This window comes from Salvia miltiorrhiza, chromosome 3 (assembly GCF_028751815.1).
Source record: "Salvia miltiorrhiza cultivar Shanhuang (shh) chromosome 3, IMPLAD_Smil_shh, whole genome shotgun sequence".
Classification (NCBI taxonomy): Eukaryota; Viridiplantae; Streptophyta; class Magnoliopsida; order Lamiales; family Lamiaceae; genus Salvia; species Salvia miltiorrhiza.
In genome coordinates, this window is record NC_080389.1 from 16,616,572 (window position 1) to 16,638,679 (window position 22,108).

At 35.5% G+C, this 22,108-nt stretch overlaps 3 protein-coding genes across 5 annotated transcripts; all 3 read right to left on the reverse strand.

Moving 5' to 3' along the window:
* Nucleotides 1-861: 861 nt before the first annotated feature.
* On the reverse strand, nucleotides 862-4,047 carry LOC131017854 (probable LRR receptor-like serine/threonine-protein kinase At3g47570). 3 transcript variants are annotated; one of them, XM_057946598.1, is made up of 3 exons: nucleotides 3,889-4,047; nucleotides 1,681-3,721; nucleotides 862-1,578 (listed from the first exon to the last, which is right to left on the reverse strand). In XM_057946598.1, the coding sequence occupies exons 2-3, from the start codon at nucleotides 1,781-1,783 to the stop codon at nucleotides 1,076-1,078; spliced, it is 606 nt and encodes a 201-aa protein (XP_057802581.1). In that variant the 5' UTR covers nucleotides 1,784-3,721; nucleotides 3,889-4,047; the 3' UTR covers nucleotides 862-1,075. The 3 variants fall into 2 exon arrangements, 1 of the variants encoding a protein (XP_057802581.1); XR_009099881.1 differs by having other exon boundaries at nucleotides 862-1,545.
* Nucleotides 4,048-4,780: 733 nt separating this feature from the next.
* Nucleotides 4,781-7,064, reverse strand: LOC131018466 (LRR receptor-like serine/threonine-protein kinase EFR). The gene is made up of 3 exons (XM_057947186.1): nucleotides 7,052-7,064; nucleotides 6,729-6,930; nucleotides 4,781-5,123 (listed from the first exon to the last, which is right to left on the reverse strand). Exons 1-3 carry the CDS (start codon nucleotides 7,062-7,064, stop codon nucleotides 4,781-4,783), a joined length of 558 nt encoding a protein of 185 aa, XP_057803169.1.
* Nucleotides 7,065-18,300: 11,236 nt separating this feature from the next.
* LOC131017863 (uncharacterized) lies at nucleotides 18,301-21,521 on the reverse strand. Its single transcript, XM_057946610.1, has 8 exons — nucleotides 20,908-21,521; nucleotides 20,743-20,840; nucleotides 20,127-20,246; nucleotides 20,022-20,070; nucleotides 19,697-19,796; nucleotides 19,530-19,591; nucleotides 19,065-19,369; nucleotides 18,301-18,579 (listed from the first exon to the last, which is right to left on the reverse strand). The coding sequence occupies exons 3-7, from the start codon at nucleotides 20,190-20,192 to the stop codon at nucleotides 19,260-19,262; spliced, it is 387 nt and encodes a 128-aa protein (XP_057802593.1). The 5' UTR covers nucleotides 20,193-20,246; nucleotides 20,743-20,840; nucleotides 20,908-21,521; the 3' UTR covers nucleotides 18,301-18,579; nucleotides 19,065-19,259.
* Between the last annotated feature and the right edge of the window lie 587 nt (nucleotides 21,522-22,108).

Here is a 22,108-nt window from a genome sequence, read left to right on the forward strand (position 1 = left end):
TCACCATTCATAAGTTTAAAAGTAAAATTTTCTCTCTTCCTCTTCCATAAATGTTGAACATTGTGTTATTTATTTATTTAGTTTTTATATTAATTTTATTGTATTTTCTATATTTTGTTAGATATCTATATATATAATACTCCCCCCGTCCCTCAAAAATTTGCCCCAATGGAAGCGACATGAGTTTTAAATGATTGTAATTGTAAAATTGATGGTATGACCATGTAGAAAAATAGAAAGTAAAGAGTTTGGGACAAACTTTTGAGGGACACCTCAAAAAGAAAATTATGGCAAACTTTTTAGGGACGAAGAGAGTAGTTTTTAACGAAACTAAAGAGAAGAAAATTATTTTGATTTAATTTAGATCTCTTTAATGTTAAAAAATATCTGCTTAAAAGTTCAATTTGTATTAATTCTAATATAAATTTGTAGATAAATAATTAGTTATCTGTATACGAATTTTAATATTTATTTACATAAACATATTCTTTTTATTTTGTTTTTCTCAATTATATTATGTATAGATATAGATTTGCTTATATTTTGTAACTATTTAATATTTATATTTATTTATTTAAATATATCGTTTAATTTTAATACTTGCCGTGCATCGCACGGGTGAACGTACTAGTTTAGCTTTGATTTGGCAGCTAAAACATTCCACCAATGTGATTGGGATTCCTCCAATATGAAAGACTCAATAATATGTTCTGCTTCATATGCTAAATCTCTAATTCGCCCATCCAAGATGTTGGCTTTCTCGGGATTCGGGAAAATCTTCAAGAAACACTTGCAAGAAAATAAATGGTTCATAGATAGATCGAATTTGTTGTTTTCAAATTTCGTAACATATAGTCCTCATTTTCAAATTCCGTAACATATTGTCCTCTTTCTGAAAAACACTGAAAGTTGCATGCCTATTTTAACAATTAGCTCGTAAACAGTGGCATATAACATGTCAAGATAAAGCTAGCTAACATGATGATGAACAGAATTTATGCAAATATAAATACAGAAAATGGATCAAATGAGAATACCTATCTTTTGTGATAAATGAGAACACATGAATAAGCACCTAAAATCTATATATGAATGCGAGATGAATAAATTCATGCAACACATGAACAACCACATTAGTTGAATGTGTTTGTTCATGTATAATTCTCGCTACACCCATCCCAATAAACGTAAATATGAAATTACCTGCTCGCTCCGGATCAACAATCGGGAGAGACATTTGCACATACTTGTACCGGATGGTTGTCATCCTGATTTGAACATCATTCATATTAGGCCTCTCCTCGGGCAAATCTGCCGTGCATTCTAATGCTAATCCGATAACCAATGTCAAGCAAGTTATGAAGGCGGCTCGAGCTCCGTCATCGCCCGTAACCAGTAGCTCATTGTCCACAATTTGCAACACTGAATCAGGGAATGATTCAGAGACCCATCCCCTCAAGGTTAACTCTCCTGAAAACATCTCATCTGTTGGCTTTCTTCTTGAAAGCATTTCCATCAGCAAAATCCCATAGCTATAAACATCCACTGCCGTCGAGATCAATCCTTGAGATCCATACTCTAGTTAAAAAGTTAGATGCAAGTGAACAAATTATGAACAAACATATGAGCTCAGTAGATTATTTGTGGATTGGAACAAGAGTTTTCTCAAGGATTTCTTACCTGGCGCGATGTATCCAACAGTACCCAAAGTTCTAGAATGTAGCATTCGCTCTCCAACGCTGAGGTGCTTGGCCAAGCCAAAGTCGGCTACATGTGCCACCATGTCTTCATCAAGAAGGATGTTTTTCGGGTTCAAGTCACAGTGGACAGTGGGGGCTCAAGAGAATTCATGTAAATACTCTATCGCGCTCGCCACTTCTGTCATTATTCTCAGTCTTGTAAATAAGCCTAAGGAACAAATAGCAGAGTGGAGACATTTTTCTAGGTCGCCGTTGGGCATGTATGCCATCACCAAGGCCTTAAAATCAGGCTGCCAACAACTAGTGATAATCCTGACAAGATTTCTGTGGCGTAATGCGCCTAATATTTCGCACTCTGTCTGGAAGCTCTTCAACGCATCTTGTACATCTAAATCAAATACTTTAATAGCACACTTCATTCCATCAGAAAATGTTCCCAGATATACATAGCCAATGCCACCCCTGCCAATCAAGTTTTCTTCATCAAAGTTGCCTGTGGCGCGAAGGATTTCTTGATGCGAAATACTTCTCGGATGAAAGCCAGTAAAGTTTATTTCATTTTCAGCAAACGAAGGAGATTGTTTCCTTGCAGGTTTTATGTGAAATTTCCATACCAGGATGAGAATAAGGCCAATAACAGGAACTATCATAAATGATATATATATTAAAGGTTTTCTCTTGCTTAAAGATTGGCATTTCTTCACTTTGAATTGAGGTGCTCCACACACACCTTTATTACCAGTGAAGAACTCAGCTTTGAAGTTGACAAAACACCCTCTGTCAGGGATTTTACCTGTAAGCTCATTAAACGATACATCAAAGTGATTGAGATGCGATAGTGCCTCCAAAGACTTAGGAATCGGGCTAGAGAGATTGTTGTGGGACAAATCCAAGTATTGCAGATCCTTCAGAAGACTAAAGGATTCAACTATGGGGCCTTTCAGTTTGTTTCGTGACAATGATAGTCTAACAAGACTCTGAAGCTGTGGAATGGTGCGTGGAATCTTCCCTGTGAGCTGATTCCAAGACAGGTCCAATGCTATCAGGTTCTTCACATTGCTAACACCCTTATCAAACCACAAAATTGATGCAATGTTGGAATTGAACTCATTGTGTGACATATAGATTTCTCTCAGCGAAGAAAGGTTTCCAAAACAGCTTGGTATTTGTACGGAGAGATTGTTCACTGCCACATTTAATGAGTAGAGATGATTGAGATTGCACAAGACAGAGGAGATGGAGCCGTGAAACCTATTGCCATAGATTTCCAAATTCCTCAAGCTTCTTAATCGTCCAAGTGTCGAGGGAACTGCTCCACTGAAGTGATTATACCCGAGGTTCAACCACAACAAGTTGCTTAAGTTCCCTATCTCATCAGGAATTGGATATGACAATCTGCAAGAGGAAGCTTTCAAGGTTTCAAGGGACAAAGATAGATTACTCGAGCCTAAGGATTTTGGGAGAACCCCAGTTATAGGGTTGAAAGATATCTGTATAGACTTCAGATTCTTGCAAGCTGCCAAGGAAGAGAGGAAGTCCTGTTCGGGGTTGGACAAATTATTTGTCAACTGATTTGCTTCCAAGTTTAGCATCTGAAGTTGATGTAAACTCCCAAGGTTCATTGGTACATGATTGAATGAGTTATCAGAAAGATCCAGTGTGATGAGTTTGGAGAGATTTGAGATTGAACTCGGGATTTCTCCATGGAAGCAATTAGCTCGAAGATCAAACCTCTGTTGGATATTTCCAAGAAAAATGTGCTCAATGTTTGGAAGGCCAGTGTCAATAGAAAATGGAAGAATGCCGTATAGGTTTGTTTTCTCTAAGGGAAAGGGATTGTAACATGGAGAGATTGAAGATAGCTTGAGGTACTTCACCACTTAGATTGTTTGCTTGAAGATTCAATATTCTCAAACTGAATACTTGTCCCATTTCAGACACAACTGTCCCATAAAAACTGTTCCCGCTGATATCAAATACCTCCAAATTCGAAAAATTGCCAATTGATGCTGGAATCTTACCTGTTTTTTTTTTTTTTAGAGAAATGATGTTTCAATTTTGAAATAACACAAACTAGTGATAAAACAACAGTAATTATAGCAAAGATGAATGATAATGTCTAAATTCTAATTATAGCAATCATTAAATGAACAATAAAAAGCAGGAGGTTATCAAGAACAGTATATACCTGTGATAGAATTCCTACTCAAAGAGATCTCCTGGAGTCGGGACCAGTTCCAAACTCCTGTGGGAAATTTTCCACTGAGATTGTTATCAGACAGATCAAACAACTTCAGTTCCACACAAGCTGATAAACTTGTCGGAATATCCCCGGTTAAGTAATTACTTGAAACTGCAGGGGCGGAGCTAGGGGTGGGGCAGGGGGGTCACTGGGCCCCCCTGGGATTTTCAAAAATAGTAGGAGTATTTTCGTAATTTTATATTAAAAATAAAAAATATATAATTTTATCTACATTATTATTATGTTGAGCTATTTTAAACTGTAATTGGTATGCAATATTTAGAGTTAAGACGTTTTGAAGAAGCAAACACATAATTAATTTATACATATCATGATTGGATTGGATTCTAGAGATTTATTTTTTTAATTTGATATTGAAAGTTATTTTGTCTTACAAAGTTTTATGAGATTTTTGCAAATAAAATCACAAACTATTTCAAATTTGTAATTTTAAAGTGACTTTTGACCGTGGCGAATTAAATCACTATTTTTTCAATTTTTTCAATTACGTCCCCTATTTTTTTTTTCCAATCGTCAGAGTGTTGAATTGCAGCTTACGTGGATTAGTAAAAATGACGTCGTTTTTGTGAGGCCTAAACGACGCCGTTTCGTACAATTTCAATTAATTTTTTTTTTCAAATTAGAAAGAGACTGTATCTTGTATTTGCACCATAATTTTCAATATGTAGTAATTTTATTGCAAAATACATCGTAATATGAAATATTACATGGAGAAATAATTCACACAAACTTCAAGTTAACAATTCGACAATCGAAAAATTTGGGGGATGAAATTGCAAAAAATAAAAAAGATAAGTGATTTACTTTGCCACACTTTTTACGTTAAAAATTTTTTGGACCCCCCTAAATCGAAAGTCTGGTTCACACCCTGCAGCTTCCTCAATGATCCAAGGCTCGGGGGAATGCCCCCACTGAGTTGATTGAACGCCATTCTCAGTACACGAAGACGTCTCAAGTTCCCAATCTCACCGGGAATTAGGCCGTTGATGCTGTTGTTGCTGATGTCAATGTATCTTAGAAATGAGAGGTTGCCGATTTCCTTTGCGATGTTCCCCTCCAAACCCATATTTGAAAGATTGATGGCTGCTACTCTGTCTGTATGCTTCTTGCCACAAGTGATGCCGGTCCAAATGCAGAAAGAGGTTGCCTCAGACCAGTTCCTAGCCAGAATGTCGGAATTTATGTTAGCTTTCATGGATAGAAGAGACAACTCATCCACAGTAGACCTGTTAAGAATTGCAGATGCAGCAAGGCAGATTCTCAGGGAAAATACTCCCAACAACATTAAAATTTTGCCTTTTTTTCCCATTTCTTATCATGAGAGAGATCTCCGGGGAGCCGGCCAGACTGCAGTGCAATAATAATCATAATCATAATAATACTCCCTCCGTCCTACTAAAGTTGGCTACATTTCCATTTTGGGCGTCCCACTAAAGTTGGCCATTTTCCTAAAATAGAAATATTTATCACATTCTATCTCCTACTTTATCACATTCTCTCTCCTATTTTATCACTTTATTACAATCTCTCTCATACTTTATCACATCCTCTCTCCTACTTTATCACTTTATTACCTTCTCTCTCTCACTTTATCACCTTCTATTTCTTACTTTATTACTTTTATACTTTATTAACTACACACTTAAAATACTAATCTACAACTCCTTAATTCCCGTGCCGAAACGAATGTAGCCAACTTTAGTGGGACGGAGGGAGTAATAATTATTCCCTCCATCCGCCAAAAGTATGTCATTTTTGCTATTTTTGGCGTCCGTGAAAAGTATGTCACTTTTCTTTTTGGAACATGATTCCACACCTTTTTCTTACTCCCTCCGTCCCATTAAAGTTGGCCACATTCGTTTCGGCACGGAGATTAAGAAATTGAGTGTTATATGTTTTAATAGAGTGTGGCCTACAATTGTTGACCAAATTAGTGAGTAATTGTTGACTTAATTAAAGTAATTTTGGCATTTTTAGAAAGTGGCCTACAATTGTTGACCAAATTAGTGAGTGATTGTTGACTTAATTAAAGTGAACTTTTGCCATTTTTAGAAAGTGACTTTAGTGGGACACCCAAAATAGAAATGTGGCCAACTTTAATGGGACGGAGGGAGTATCATTTTATCCTTACAAATATCATTTATTTACAAAAAAATACACCTTATTCAATCTCAACCACTCATTTCATACAATGGTGAGATCATTTCTCCACTACATAAAAATCAACAACCATTTATTAACATTACTTTTTAAATGAGACTCATTCTTCACTCGAAATACACAACTATTTTTATTAAAACCGTGTCATCCCCTTCTAGGACTATATTTTATGGATGGAGAGAGTAATAAAAAGAAAAGGACCACAGCCCACAGGGAAACTTTGTCTTCCACGTTAAACATGAAAAGGAAAAGGAAAAGGAAAAGGAAAAGAAAAAGAAAAAGAAAAAAGTTATGCTATCCAAAAGTTATTGTCCACTTAAAGAGGCGTGCCCTTGTCTTCATATTGCGTTCATATAATTGAGTTAGCAATCAATCATCTAATAATACAAACAAAACACAAAAGTTTGCTTGTGGTTTGACAGAACTTGCATAAAGACCGCTGAGGTGAAAGATATAACTGATTCATCGAATTCTTTCCTACCTTCTGTGGAAGCAGAAGATTAAATTTAATTCCTACCTTATAAGATTTCAGTTCCCTGTTCAAATATCTACATTATAAAGATGGTTTTGGTTCATCAGGAAATATGCATTCAAATGAAATAGACCTCAGATTCTCAAAAGCGGCTGCCCAGAATCCGAGCTGCAGCAGCCTCTCTCGGCAGCAGCAACCAGCTGCAGCTCGCAGACAGCAGCGACGGAGGCTCGTGGACGGCAAAGGCGCCCATTCTCTCTGTTTCTCGTAGTAGAAAATTTTAGAGAGGGATAGAAGAGAGCGAAAGGTCTCGACTCTCGAGTTCGAGCTCCGTACTAAGGTTTTTGAATTTAATTGTTAATGTTTTTATTTTATTTTTAGTAAAGAGGGAAATGAGATGGACTATATGGGCCATAGAGTGGTGGGCTGAGCCCAACAATTTGGGCCAATTCTGACTTGCAATTTCCATTACGGGTGATTTTATTCATAACCCCATTGTACATTTGTACTAATTAGAGCCCCTTATTTAAACTAAAAATAAAAATATTAATTAATATACAATTTCACCCCTAATATTCCAAAGTTAAATAATACACGCTCCGTCCACGAAAGAACTTCCTATCTTTCCTTTTTGGGACGTCCACAAAAAAACTTCCTACCTATTTTTGGACTATGCCCCACCACTTATAATTATTTACTTTTCACTTTTTCACAACTTCCAATATTAATTATAACATATTTTCACCACTGCGAATACACTCAACAACTTTTTCTCTACTCTCAATACACTCAACAAATTTTTTCTTAAAACTCGTGCCACTCCCTCCTAGGAAGTTCTTTGATGGACGGAGGGAGTACTAATTTTATCAGTATAATCTAAAAAAATTGAAATTCCATGAACGGTGTTGGGGGCTATACCGTATTCATTGTCTTCTTAATCCCAAAAAACTTCACCACTAATTCACCTACGCAGCTACGGTAACAGGGATTGCGAAGTACTCATATAAGCTTATCTTAAATTATTTTTGCCAGACTAGATTGTAGAACTATAATTTTAGTCAGGCAAAGGTATATTTTCCTTCGTTTTTATTTTCTTCACAATCTCTCTCCTCCATTTTCTCTATTTTCTTCCAAATTCCGTAGTGATAGGGCTCTTTCACCAAACGCCAAACCCTAACCCATAGCTACCATCACTTTTAGTTTCTCTTACATTGATTTTCCAAAGCCGATTGTCCACCGCATTAATCTAATCAAACCGTGCTGCGCCGTCCGATAGTGCTTCACATCCGCTCTTTAGTCTTTTTCTAGTCGTGCAGGACCGACGTTCACAAGATAACATCAGCATTATCATTGCTGATCTGAGGTAGATATTCATATGCTCTTCTCTTTTGTAAGATGTTGATTTCCATGATGATTATGTGTTGGTGTGCGCAGGCGAATAGAATGGCAAAATCTACCTGTGCAGTATTGAATTATGAGCTGGAGTGTAATTTCATGAGGGAAAAATCAAATTCTTCATTCCAGTATAGCTCTTATTTATAGAGCAAAGATTACATGTTGTGATTAAGTTACAAAGCGGTTACTATAGCTAACCTAAAGGCCACATCAGCAGCTAATCCTAACTAACCTGAGCTTAGTTAGTTAAAACAGAAAATATGATAAAATCCTATTTCTAATATGCAGAAGCAAAACATTGCGTTGGAATTGGCCCAAGCTGTAGCTACTATCACTTTAGTTTCTCTTGGTATATAGCCTCTTTCTGCATATTGTATTTCTCTCCATTCGAAGTTTAGTGTAAAATTTTTCAAGTTTCGTCTTGTCATAAATATTGGCCTAATTCTTGATCTAATTGATTGAGGCACAAGTTCTCGAAAGAGCTGTTTCCAGAAGCTTCGTGCTCAAATTGAGCTGCCCACTTCTTTGCTCTCTGTTATTAGAGGATAGGTTGTGCTATTGAAATTAAAAACTCTAGAGAGGTGCTAGGAAGAAAGTAAGAGCTAATAGATGAATGAGGTGTAAGACAATTTATGTATCAAGTGACTTTTTGGGCTAACTTACTAATTGGGCTTGTTGGAGCAATTAAATTCTCATAGCTGCTATTTGGTGGACATAGCATATTTAAGGGGATTAAAAAAAGCCCACTAAGTGAAACATATAACTAGGACCTCTTCCTGACATTAAAGGTGTGTTCTCAAAACAAAATCCACCATCTGAAGCAGAGAGCAGCATAGTATGGTTAAGGAAGAGAAACTCTAGTTTTGTTCATCAAGTAATACAAGTACAGCAATGGACAAAGGTATGTATATTCTTACAATGCATGTGAGAACTATTAATTTCAAGATCCTCTTTGTTTCTAGTATTGTAGAAACACAGTATTTGCTTGCATGTGGTATCAGAGCAACGTGGGTTGCGAAATCAAATAGTTCTCCGTGAATAATTTTCCCCAATTATCTGAACCTATGTTTGTGTAATTCTTAGAATTGCTTTGAATCAAAGTTTCAATTTAAGCAAACCCATTATTAATCCAGCGAGGGTTTGTGTGTGATGGCTATTGTGCCATATTGAAATTTGTGACTAAAATCAAAAGAATTAAAAATTTGACCTTGCTGTTGTGGGTGGGGAAACTAATGTGGCTCAGTAAGTATGCTCAACAGATCTCTCTCTGAAATTGATATGACCAGACAACTATTGCTGCTTCAATTAAGTGTACCTTTATAATGGGCATACAAGGTGTTTGATGAATTGCATGTACAGTTTTTATGCACAGTAGAGTTGTTTTCTTTTAACTAATATTTATTATGTTAGTGCTTGTTAGTTTGAGGTTTGATAATCTGATACTTTGCTATCCTATATGTGAAATCAAATATTATAAAAGTTTGTTAATCACCAAAGTGATCGAACTTGTATGGTTATTTGTTTCCAAATCAATGATACTTTATTTGATTATATATATAGGCAATGGATGTTGATATTGTAGTTATTGAAATTCATGAGTATAAGGCAATTATGAATCGCTCAAAGGTGATTGTTTGTCCTTATATTTTATGAATATGAGAGTTGGCAACTCACTTGTATTGTTAATTTATTTATATACCCAAAGGTAATAAATAAGGATTGTTGGTGCATGTTTATTGTCAAATAATATTATAATTCTACTAGCATTATTATGTTCATAAAGTATGTTGATATTACACCCAAAGGTGAATATTAATATACTTCAATTATTTCTTGAGAGTAATATATGTATATCATGAGTTTTATGAATCTCAAAACACTCATATGATATTTTACTCATATGCTAATTTATTATGCAGCACATGTTCCCAGTTCAATGAACACTCATGTATCATCTGTGCCAGTTTTTAATGGGCTTAATTTCTCTGACTGGAACGAGCAAGTTCAGTTTCATCTTGGTGTTATGGATCTTGACCTTGCCATTATGGAAGAAAAACCCGTTGCTATTACTGATACTAGCAGCGACGATGAGAAAGCCCATTATAAAACTTGGGAAAGATCTAACAGACTTAGTTTAATGTTCATGAGAATGACTGTAGCTGACAGCATTAAGACAGCTCTTCCCAAAACTGAAAACGCTAAAGAGTTCATGAAACTAGTGGAAGAGCGCTCCCAAACAGCTGACAAATCTCTTGCTGGTACATTGATGAGTACTCTAACCACCATGAAATTTGATGGTTCGCGTACTATGCATGAGCATGTCATAGAAATGACAAATATTGCAGCGAGACTTAAGTCTTTGGGTATGGCTGTGAATGAGAACTTCCTTGTACAGTTTGTTCTTAACTCATTACCAACTGAGTATGGCCCGTTTCAAATGAGCTATAACACCATGAAAGATAAATGGAATGTGCATGAATTGCACAGTATGTTAGTTCAGGAAGAAACGAGGCTTAAGAATCAAGGAAGTCACTCAATTCATTATATGAGCCACAGAGAAAATCAAGGAGCAGGCAAGAAGTTTGTGAAGAAACGTGGTAAAGTCAAAGGGCCATTAAAGATTAGTGATGCGTCTAAGCAAATCCAGAAGAAGGGGCCAAAAGAATACAAGTGTCACTTCTGTGGAAAGCCTGGACATTTCCGGAAGGATTGTCAGAAACGTAAGGCTTGGTTTGAAAAGAAGGGTAAGCTTAATGCTTATGTATGTTTCGAATCAAACTTAACTGAAGTTCCACATGACACATGGTGGATTGATTCTGGATGTACCACTCACGTTTCAAACACGATGCAGGGATTCCGTACGATCCAAACCACAAGCCAAAATGAAAAGTTCGTTTTCATGGGGAATAGAATGAAAGCACCAGTGGAAGCAGTTGGGACTTACCGTTTAGTTCTCGACACTGGACATCATCTAGACTTAATGGAAACCTTTTTTGTACCTAGTTTATCTAGAAACTTAGTTTCATTGTCTAAACTTGATGTAGCTGGATATGCTTTCCATTTTGGTAATGGTGGTTTCAGTCTATTTAAGCAAAATCGTCTCATTGGCACTGGTACTCTCTGTGATGGTTTATATAAGTTTAATCTGAATGGTTTATATTCTGAAACTGCTTTAACTCTGCATCATAGTGTTGGAACTAAACGTGGTTTAGTGAATGAACGTTCAGCCTTCCTGTGGCATAAACGTTTAGGTCATATTTCTAGAGAAAGAATTGAAAGACTTGTAAAGAATCAAGTACTTTCAGATCTAGATTTCTCAGACCTAAACATTTGTGTGGATTGTATTAAAGGGAAACAAACAAAGCACACAAAGAAGGGAGCCACAAGAAGCACACAACTTCTTGAAATTGTGCATACTGATATATGTGGGCCTTTCGACGTCACTTCTTTCGGAAAAGAAAAATATTTCATTACCTTTATTGATGACTATTCACGTTATGGTTATGTCTATCTGCTGCATGAGAAATCTCAAGCAGTGGATGCCTTGGAAATCTACTTGAATGAAGTAGAAAGGCAATTAGACAAAAGGGTGAAAGTTGTTAGGTCTGATAGAGGTGGTGAGTATTATGGAAGATATGATGAAAGTGGACAACACCCGGGTCCATTTGCTAAACTCCTCCAGAAACGTGGCATTTGTGCGCAATACACAATGCCTGGTACACCACAACAAAATGGTGTATCAGAAAGGCGTAATCGAACACTAATGGACATGGTTAGGAGCATGATTTGTAATTGTTCTTTACCCATTTATTTGTGGATGTATGCCTTAAAAACCGCCATGTACTTATTGAACAGGGTTCCTAGCAAAGCAGTTCCTAAGACACCTTTTGAACTGTGGACTGGTAGGAAACCCAGTTTAAGGCACCTTCATGTTTGGGGTTGCCCGGCGGAAATAAGAATTTACAATCCACAAGAAAAGAAACTGGATGCAAGGACCATAAGTGGTTACTTTATAGGTTATCCAGATAAATCAAAGGGGTACATATTTTATTGTCCTAACCATAGTATGAGAATTGTTGAGAGTGGAAATGCAAGGTTCATTGAGAGTGGTGAAACCAGTGGGAGTTCACTTCCACGAGAAGTGGAAATTAAAGAAATTAGGGTACAAGTTCCTTTGACTTGTATCTCTAATAATAAAGTTTGTGTTTCCCCAATTGTTGTGACCAACAATAATGAAAATGAGGAACAAAATAGTGAACCCACAACTCAAGATGAACCAATTGTAGAAGAGCCACATGAAATAGTGTTAAGAAGGTCTCAAAGAGAAAAAAGACCAGCTATTTCGGATGATTATGTGGTATATCTACATGAAGCAGAAACCGAATTAAGCATTAGTAAGAGTGATCCAGTCTCATTTTCACAAGCCATGAGTTGTAATAAATCTGAAGAGTGGTTAAACGCCTTGAAAGAAGAGATGAAATCAATGGAAAAGAATGATGTCAGAAGTCTTGTAGTGTTGCCGGAAGGGTACACGAGTATCAGTTGTAAGTGGATCTTTAAGACCAAACATGATGCTCGTGGGAATATTGAGCGCTACAGGGCTAGACTTGTTGCCAAAGGTTTTACTCAGAAAAGTGGGGTTGACTACAATGAGACATTTTCACCAGTCTCGCGAAAGGATTCTTTCAGAGTTATTATGGCTTTAGTAGCTCATTATGACCTTGAGCTACATCAAATGGATGTAAAAACCGCCTTTCTTAATGGAGACCTCGACGAGGATGTTTACATGGATCAACCCGAGGGTTTCGTGGTTAAAGGAAAGGAACATATGGTATGGAAACTGAAAAAATCATTATATGGTCTTAAACAAGCATCCCGACAATGGTATAAAAAATTTAACGATACCATTGTATCCTTTGGATTTAAGGAAAACGTCGTTGATCGATGTATATATGTAAAGGTCAGTGGGAGTAAGATCATATTTATGATTTTGTATGTTGATGACATCTTGCTTGCAACTAATGATCTTGGCCTTCTTCATGAGACTAAAGAATTTCTCTCCAGTAAATTTGAAATGAAAGATATGGGTGAGGCAAGTTTTGTGATTGGAATAGAAATATTTCGCAATAGATCACAAGGAGTGTTAGGCTTATCTCAGAAAGCATATATCAACAAAATACTGGAGAAATTTAAAATGGAGAAGTGCTCAGCATCACCTGTTCCAATTCAAAAGGGAGACAAATTTAGTCTTGTCCAATGTCCTAAAAATGAGTTGGAACGACAAAAGATGGAAACAATTCCATATGCATCTGTTGTTGGGAGTATTATGTATGCTCAGACTTGTACTAGACCAGATATAAGTTTTGCTGCTGGAATGTTGGGAAGATACCAGAGTAATCCGGGAATAGAACATTGGAAAGCTGCAAAGAAGGTTCTGAGATACCTACAGGGAACGAAAGATCACGTACTAAAGTATAGAAGGTCTGATAATCTTGAAGTGATTGGGTATTCGGATGCGGATTTTGCTGGATGTCTAGATACAAGAAAATCCACTCTTGGTTATGTATTTCTTCTAGCTGAAGGAGCAATATCATGGAAGAGTGCAAAACAATCAGTTGTTGCTGCGTCTACTATGGAAGCTGAATTTATAGCGTGCTTTGAAGCTACTGTTCAAGCTAATTGGCTGCGAAACTTTATTTCAGGGCTTAGAATTGTCGACAGTATTGCTAAGCCGCTGAAACTGTATTGTGATAATTCTGCAGCAATATTTTTCTCGAAAAACGACAAGTACTCAAAAGGGGCTAAGCATATGGAATTGAAGTACTTTGCCGTGAAGGATGAAGTTCAGAAAAATAGAGTGTCAATAGAACATATTAGCACGAAACTTATGATAGCTGATCCTTTAACTAAAGGATTGCCGCCTAAGATATTTACTGAACATATTGAAAACATGGGCATTATTGCTAATGATGTTTGATGTAACTGATGTTTATTTTGAGTTATGCTATGTGCTTACTGGTGACATGTTTATGGTTACCTGTCTCCATATTCGCATGCATTATTTATTGGAGTAATGTGAACAGGTACTGTTATGTATAAGAAAACATTATGATGAATCATTAGCGCTCCTTGTTAAGGGAAAGACTAATTTGTAGTACATGGAAGGGACTATATCAATTAAGTGATATACAACCGCCATGACTTGAATTAATCTATATCCTTAATTCTGGTATTTTGATAAACCCAATGAATAAATTGTGAGTTAGCCATTTAAATGCGCATTATAGTGAAGATAATTATTTATTCATTACACTCATATGTTCAGTACTGTCACATGATCCAAGTGGGAGATTGTAAGACAATTTATGTATCAAGTGACTTTTTGGGCTAACTTACTAATTGGGCTTGTTGGAGCAATTAAATTCTCATAGCTGCTATTTGGTGGACATAGCATATTTAAGGGGATTAAAAAAAGCCCACTAAGTGAAACATATAACTAGGACCTCTTCCTGACATTAAAGGTGTGTTCTCAAAACAAAATCCACCATCTGAAGCAGAGAGCAGCATAGTATGGTCAAGGAAGAGAAACTCTAGTTTTGTTCATCAAGTAATACAAGTACAGCAATGGACAAAGGTATGTATATTCTTACAATGCATGTGAGAACTATTAATTTCAAGATCCTCTTTGTTTCTAGTATTGTAGAAACACAGTATTTGCTTGCATGAGGATGAAGAGTAGGTCTCGAACTTAAGTACAAGGAAATAAGTTAAATTAAATCTTAAATAAAAAGTAGATCTGTGACTTTGCACTTGAAAGTTGAAATTACGATGTCATCAAGCATCAAGATTCAAGCAGCTTCACTGATAATAAATACTGAATTTGAACCAAATACCTATATTTGCAAGACACATGTATCCAAAGGTTCTGAATGTTCAGTTATGTCCTCAAATTTTTGTTTTGGTCATTTAGGTTGATTTATAAGTTATATGCAAATTTTTGGGTTTGTAGAATGACCTTTATTTAATTGTGAAAGTTAGGCTTTGATAAAATATAATGATTTAATTGTTTTGCTGCCATATCAATATGTTTATATTTATTTGATTAGAGTTATACTTATAATTATTATTAACATTCCTTTTTCTTGTTATTTTGTTTATTATTATTTATTATTATCGCGTTACAGATTAAATATTTATTTGCAGAATTTTAAAATTTATATACACTAATTATAAGCATGGAAGTTACATTGCGCAAAACAAGCTCATCTTCAGGTATTTTCTATAGCATGAGCGCACAAGCTTCTAAGTATTTACATTAAGGGATATATATCACACAACATGAGCACAAATCAAAATATTTTTTAATTAATATATTTATATTTATATATTGCAGCTAATGAGGTATATAGACAAAGAAAAAATCTACAAAGGCAAAAGAAACGTAAACGAAATGCAAGTGATTTGAACTGTAAGTATTACATTCTTATAAGATAAAAATACGTTTAATACATTATGATAAACTATCAATGTTTTTTTAATTATATTGTTTATCTATTTAGGTTCATTGCTACATGAATTGAAAAATGTGTCTGATTGCATTCATTGTGGTGCAAAAAGATTTAAATATGAACCTCTTACTTTTTGTTGTGACAATGGAAAAGTTAAACTTGCATTTTCTGAAGTTCCTTCGGAGTTGGATGAATTGTTTACAGCCCAGTTAGAAGAAGCTATTAATTTCAGAAGGAATATTCTAGTATATTCTCATTTACTTCGTTCGGTGTAAAATTGGACAAAGAATTGGCATCTGCAAGACGGGGAGTATATTATTTTCGAGCACAATGCATGGTTTATCATGATCTTCCTGGATTGATCCCACAATATACATCTCCAACGTTTTTTAAGCTATACTTTTATAACACACAAAGTGAGGTTGAGAACAGAATTAACATAATGCAAAATCAAGTTTTGTCAAAAGCACTTGTACAGATGCTCATGAAAATATTAGAGATCAACCCGTATGCAAAATTCTTTCGAAGATTGAAAGATTATCTTTCAATGGACAATGTTCAGCTTCATATTTCTAAAGATGTCAACTTAGATCAACGAGTATATAATTCTCCACATGCAGATCAAGTTGCAGCTACATGGGTTGAGGGAAATAATGAAAATATCCCATTGAAACGGGATATTGTAGTTCATGCTCATTCCGGCGATAAACATAGAATAAAGCATTATTATGGATGTTATGATCCATTGCAATATCCACTTCTTTTTCCAATGGGCGAAACAAGTTGGCATCAAAACATTAAAAAGATTGATCCAACATATTTGGTTCGTAACACAAATTCTGTTTCTACTTCTACTTCTACTTCTACTTCATTAGCAAGAACCATTGTTTCTACTTCATTAGCAAGAACGATAACTGCAAGCGATAGTATCTCCAATGAAGAACAAGGTATGTCTATTAACTTTTTATAAGTTGATTGATGATTAAATTAGTTAAGTATCATATTTTATATTTTTATAATGTTTATAATTGATTTTACTAATTTGATAAATTAATATTGTAGTATTAAACTTTTGGATAATTTTATTCTTCTAAAGTTATATTATTCCAATCATGACGTTATAATTCGCTATGAGTAGAGAACATTCTTTTCATTCCCACCCATTAACTTTAGCATACTAATCATATAAATAATAATATAAATTGATTCTCAGAAGAAAGAAAAAATCTATGATGCCAATTTCATTAATACAATTAATTGATAAAAATATTTTGAACTATAAAATAATATCTATATATTTAACTTTCAACATATAAAATGACATTAGTTAAACGTCCAACGCACGTTCTGTCAGCTAGTATATTAAAAAAGAGGTGGTTTTGGGTACACCTGGGTGTAGCGTACAACTGAGTTGCACATTCACTTAGACTTTGACCGGCATGCTAATTAGAACCCATATATTGATCCAAACCATATAATTAACACTATTATGGATATACAGATCAACCCGGTTGTACGGTATACCCGAGTGTACCCAAGATTTTGTGATTAAAAAAATACAAAAAATTAGTAACGCTTCATCTCCATCAATATTTTAGTTTATTCATATTGTTGAAAAACATTTTAAGATGATTTTGTCCTTTTTTTTAATCACAAACACAATTTCCATAACACTGGGGCACACATTCGATTGTGCATTGTTTGTCACTAGTTTCTGATCCTGATTGAAAGCGGCATTCGCATCCCGCAATATCCAACAGTACCTCTTTAGCGATACATTTTTGCGAGGCACACTCCGCATCGCTCCGACACGCAGGTCCTTCAACAACATATAATAAAAAAAAAAATTAGTATATAAATAGTTGAATACAACATCAATTTTTTTTTATTGAAATTACCATATTCGCTGAAGACATATCTTAGCTCGTCGAGACAAATGCAAACGCCATCCAAGCATAATGGATGTCCTTTATTGCATCTAATTTTACAATCCTCATGTAACACGCATTTTGCTAATGACATTTTAACTGCATTTATCCGAAGAAGAAAAACATCAATTATAGAAAACATAAAACAACAAGTTGAAGAATATATTTTCAAGATTGAAATCTATTTCTTAGAATACACACACACACTCACACACACACACAGACACACACATATAGGGTGCGGTTCTGGTGACACTACTAGAAAAACGCTCATAGATAACGGATTTTATCCGTAATCCGTTATCTATGAGCAAAAAAACCGTTGTGTATAGTGGTGTTATCTATTCTATACGTCATACACAACGGTTTCAAAACCGTTATGTATAGTAGCATAGATAACGGTACGATGCGTCATACATAACAGTACGCATCCGTTATCTATAAAGGGTATACATAACGGTTTTTCACCGTTATGTATTTAGATTTTTCTGTTATGTATTAATTTTTTTTTATCATAGTTAACAGTTTTTTGCACTTTTTATAACGGTTTTAACCGTTATCTTTGATAGAATACATAACGGTTTTTCACCGTTATGTATTAAGATTTTTCCGTTATGTATTAATTTTTTTTTTTTATCATAGTTAACAGTTTTTTGCACTTTTTATAACGGTTTTAACCGTTATCTTTGATAGAATACATAACGGTTTTTTGCACTTTTTATAACGATTTTTACAATTTTTATAACGATTTTAACCGTTATCTTTAATTAGAATACATAACGATTTTTTGCACCTTTTATAACAGTTTTTTGCACTTTATATAATTGTAGTATATTTTTAAATTTTGCAATTTTTATAAAACGACAAAATGATAAAATCAACGATAACAATATTATATATCATCCAAAAAATTCATACATTATTATACAAATGAACCAAATATCAAGTATACATCATCATTGCATATTCCGATTCAAAATTGAAAATACCAACTACCTTATAGCTAAAACAAAAATCTATCATACAATGTTTCTAGCACCAAGTCCTCAAGAACTAGTTAATCAACCTGCTATGATTCTCTGGTTGTCTTTTGACCTCAAGCCATATGCAATTGGTCTTTTACCAAATTTTTCCCATTTAAGTTTTGGATGGCCTGCACGAATAAAATCAAAGATATACCAATCATGTCCTGAAAAGCTTAATGATTATAGCAGAAATTTAGACAGCAGTTATGTCTGGGAGAATACCCTCGCAGAAAGTCTGCATGTTAATAATGACTTAAAGAGTTATAGTCATTTCTACCCTTTTTCCTAAATTCATATATGGCACAAATGTATTAGTTATGTGTATGACCCCAAGCGCCAGACTATCTTTTCCATCAAAATTTGTAACAAGCCTCCGAAGAATAATAGCAGCAGGCAATAATACATAGGTGTATTATTCATCATAAGAGCTGAACCTTATATATTTTAGGCAATCTCTATGTTATCAGTCTCGAATCTTTAACTTGCTCTTTCTTTATCACGGTTTCTTTAACTATAAAAATTAAAAATGACAAGCTATTTTCTATGCTAGACTTGCTAGTTGACCACATTACCAAATAGGAAATTCCATATCAAGTTTTTCAGTAAAACTTACTTTTTCTGCATCTTGCTTTGATGTGAATTTAATAAATGCGAATCCTTTGGATGACCTGTAAAAGGCAAATTGAAGCAAAGAATAAGTAGAACAATAGGTGCAGGTCAAGGGAAGAATAGCTCAAACAAAGAGACAAATGTACATAGGAAACTGGTTTTGCTATAACCTAAAGAAGGTTTTTGGAAACAGAATAAGCTACTCTTGATCATAAAAGCATATAAACAAGGATAAAATGTATAGCATTGCCCTGGTTGGGTCAAATCCAAATCCACCCATTTGCATCATGCGCTGTGTATCATCAGTTGCTGATGAAGATCAAGTAATTGTGTTAGTTTCCCAATAGAGTACTTTCTTCGTCATAGTAATAGATTTGCATCTTGTTGGTTATACAACTCTGTTCCCATTTGTTTAACTATCAACAAAGAAACAATATAGAGGATTGGCAAAAAGGTCAAGAATACTGACCATTGTCTTCTCCAAGAATAATACTAAAGAGACCTCTTAGCCCAAAAAGATTGAGAAAATACCTGCCAAGAAAAATATATTAATCACTATATACATCAGCCGTACAACCAACCGCAACTGTGGTTCACTTTTGCTAAGAGTTTTTCGTTCATGATTAGAGAAAATACCAGGAGCGACTGCTGACGTAACTGACATCGACAGTGCTCAAGTCTATGCCATTTTGCAGCATTGCCCTGAATCTCTGAGTAAGAGGAAATGGGATCTTTGCTGGTAATACAAGATGTGCAGCATTCATGTCAGACTAGAATAATTATATGCCGAAATTTCACCAGTGAAGCATGATATTTGATTTTAGTGACAAAAGTTCCAACAGTTGGACTTGAAAATCAATCTAAAGTGGTCTTAAATGAAGTACATTGAAATTCAGCATGTCAGGTTACTCATTCACAATATGTGAGGAAAGGATGAAAAGAAAAAGGAACAAAAACACACCTGCTACAAATCCAGAGAAGAAGAAGTTAACCCAGGCAAAAGTAAGCGTCTGATCAACGAAAAGGCAAACAAGGATCACAACAATGGAGTAGGCATCAACTTCACCTGTGGAATAATCATGGAGAGATTTTTTTTCATCATGTCCATAGCCATGTTTGGATCCGAAAACATTTGTGCTTGTGGGTTCTGAGCTTGGCCCTTGGGTACATGTAATAACCCATTCTCCTGCAATTTCAAATCCAGTGTTTAATCTTAAGAAAATTACATTGTAAGTCAGTCCTGGACGTTGGCATCAGATAACAAGAACATAAACATAAAAAGGCTACAGAAATATATATGACCAAATAACAAGTTTCTGCTAAAATTCACAGTCCACACACACTTGTAACTTCCACATCTCAGATGCAAACCCATGGTGTCCTCTTACAAAGAGCTTTATCATAAACATAGCTCCAATCTCTTACTTTTTCATGGTGAATGTGCTTGGAAGAATCACAGTGGTTGTTATATGCATTAACCCAGCCGTTGCAAAAAGTCTCTAAAGTCATCTATGAATGCAATGGCAGTAGATTTCACACAGCTACCTGGCAGTTTCTTAGTTACGTCAAGAATATATATACAGTAGCAAAGCGCTGCTTCAAGCGGCAACAATTAAAAATTATCACCCTATATACTTGCTTTAGTTGTTACAGATGCAAAACCAATTTCATTTAGTTGTTACCTGAAGAATGAGGGCGACTGTTGTCGGAGTCAGAGGCCAGGGGCAGTGGTGGTGCGATTGGAGCGGTGGTGGGCGCTGAGCCGACGACGGAGGTTGCTCTGCCCAAATTCAAAAATTACGCAAAGATAGAAATACATATAGAAAATGGAGAGAGAGAGAGTATACCGTGGTGGTGGAAGCGAAAGAGAGGTGATGGGGATGGGGGGCGACGCCAGGCTGGAGAAGGTGGCGGCTAGCGGCTGCTTGCCGGAGACAAAGGCGGCACAGAGAGGAGGTAGAGAGAGGGAGAAGGGGCAAAACTCTTGTTCAACGCCTAATTATCAACCTCATCCGCTCTCGATTGCAAATCGGAGAATTAGGGCTTTCCCCCTTTCCTGCCTCGATTATGTGGAGTTGAGAAGAGAACCGGCCGTAGAACACCATCGGCTCGCCGATCCTCGGACCACCAGCAACGATGGGCGGGCTCTAGGTCGCGTAGCTCGCCGGTCTCCCTGAGATGGCGACGGCTGAGTTGTACCGAACAGAGAAAAACTAGGGCTCGACCAATCGAACAGAGAAGAACTAGGGCGCGGGGCAGCAGCGAGGGTGGGCGGCGACGGGCCGGCGTGGGGCAGCGGCGCCGGCGGCGGAGTCGAGAGGGGAGAGAGAGAGAGTCGAGAGACAGGGAGGAGACAGGGAGGACGAACAAACTAGGGCTTGTAGTTTTGGGGTTAATTTCTAAATTTTCTAAATAAAATCTATTCCTTTTTTTTCTTTTTTCTTTTTTCTCTTTTTTCACTTTTAATATTCAATTTTTGGTATTTAGATTTCTAATTTAGATTTTATATAAGTGTTACTTAATGATAAAACAAAAAAAATGTTATGATTTTTTTAGTTTTTAAAATCTATATCTAAGAATAAATTCAAATTTTAGGATAAACAATTTATTTGTTATTTTTAATATAATATAATATAATATAATATAATTTTTAAAAAATTAATAAAAAAATTATACATAACAATTTTTATAGACGCTCATACATAACGGTTCAAAAACCGTTGTAAATGACTCTTATACATAACGGTTCTTTAACGTTATGAATAAATCGTTATAAAAGATGGTCATAGATAACGGTGGCACAACGGTTTTGTAATACCGTTATGTATGCAACTAATAGATAACGCAAAAACATAACGCATTTTTTCAAACCGCTATCTATACATATAGACAACACTACATAGATAACGGATTTTTCCAAAACCGTTATCTATTCCTAAAAGTGCGCTCATACATAACGGTGTTTGAAAAAAACCGTTATCTATGTACTGTTATGTATGTAAACTTTTGTAGTAGTGTGAGAATCACAATTTTTGTGTGAGAACATGA

Excerpts from the sequence above, each read along its gene's own strand:
- LOC131017854 (XM_057946598.1), bottom strand. The coding sequence starts at position 1,783 with ATGGTGGCACATGTAGCCGACTTTGGCTTGGCCAAGCACCTCAGCGTT. Across the intron at positions 1,579-1,680 it reads TGTTGGATACATCGCGCCAG|AGTATGGATCTCAAGGATTG; the intron begins GTAAGAAATCCT and ends CTTTTTAACTAG.
- LOC131018466 (XM_057947186.1), bottom strand. Across the intron at positions 5,124-6,728 it reads GCCGCTTTTGAGAATCTGAG|GAACTGGTCTGAGGCAACCT; the intron begins GTCTATTTCATT and ends CATTCTGGCTAG.
- LOC131017863 (XM_057946610.1), bottom strand. The coding sequence starts at position 20,192 with ATGTTTTCGGATCCAAACATGGCTATGGACATGATGAAAAAAAATCTC. Across the intron at positions 20,071-20,126 it reads TCTCCATGATTATTCCACAG|ACGCTTACTTTTGCCTGGGT; the intron begins GTGAAGTTGATG and ends TTCGTTGATCAG. Across the intron at positions 19,370-19,529 it reads TATTCTTGGAGAAGACAATG|CAACTGATGATACACAGCGC; the intron begins GTCAGTATTCTT and ends GATCTTCATCAG.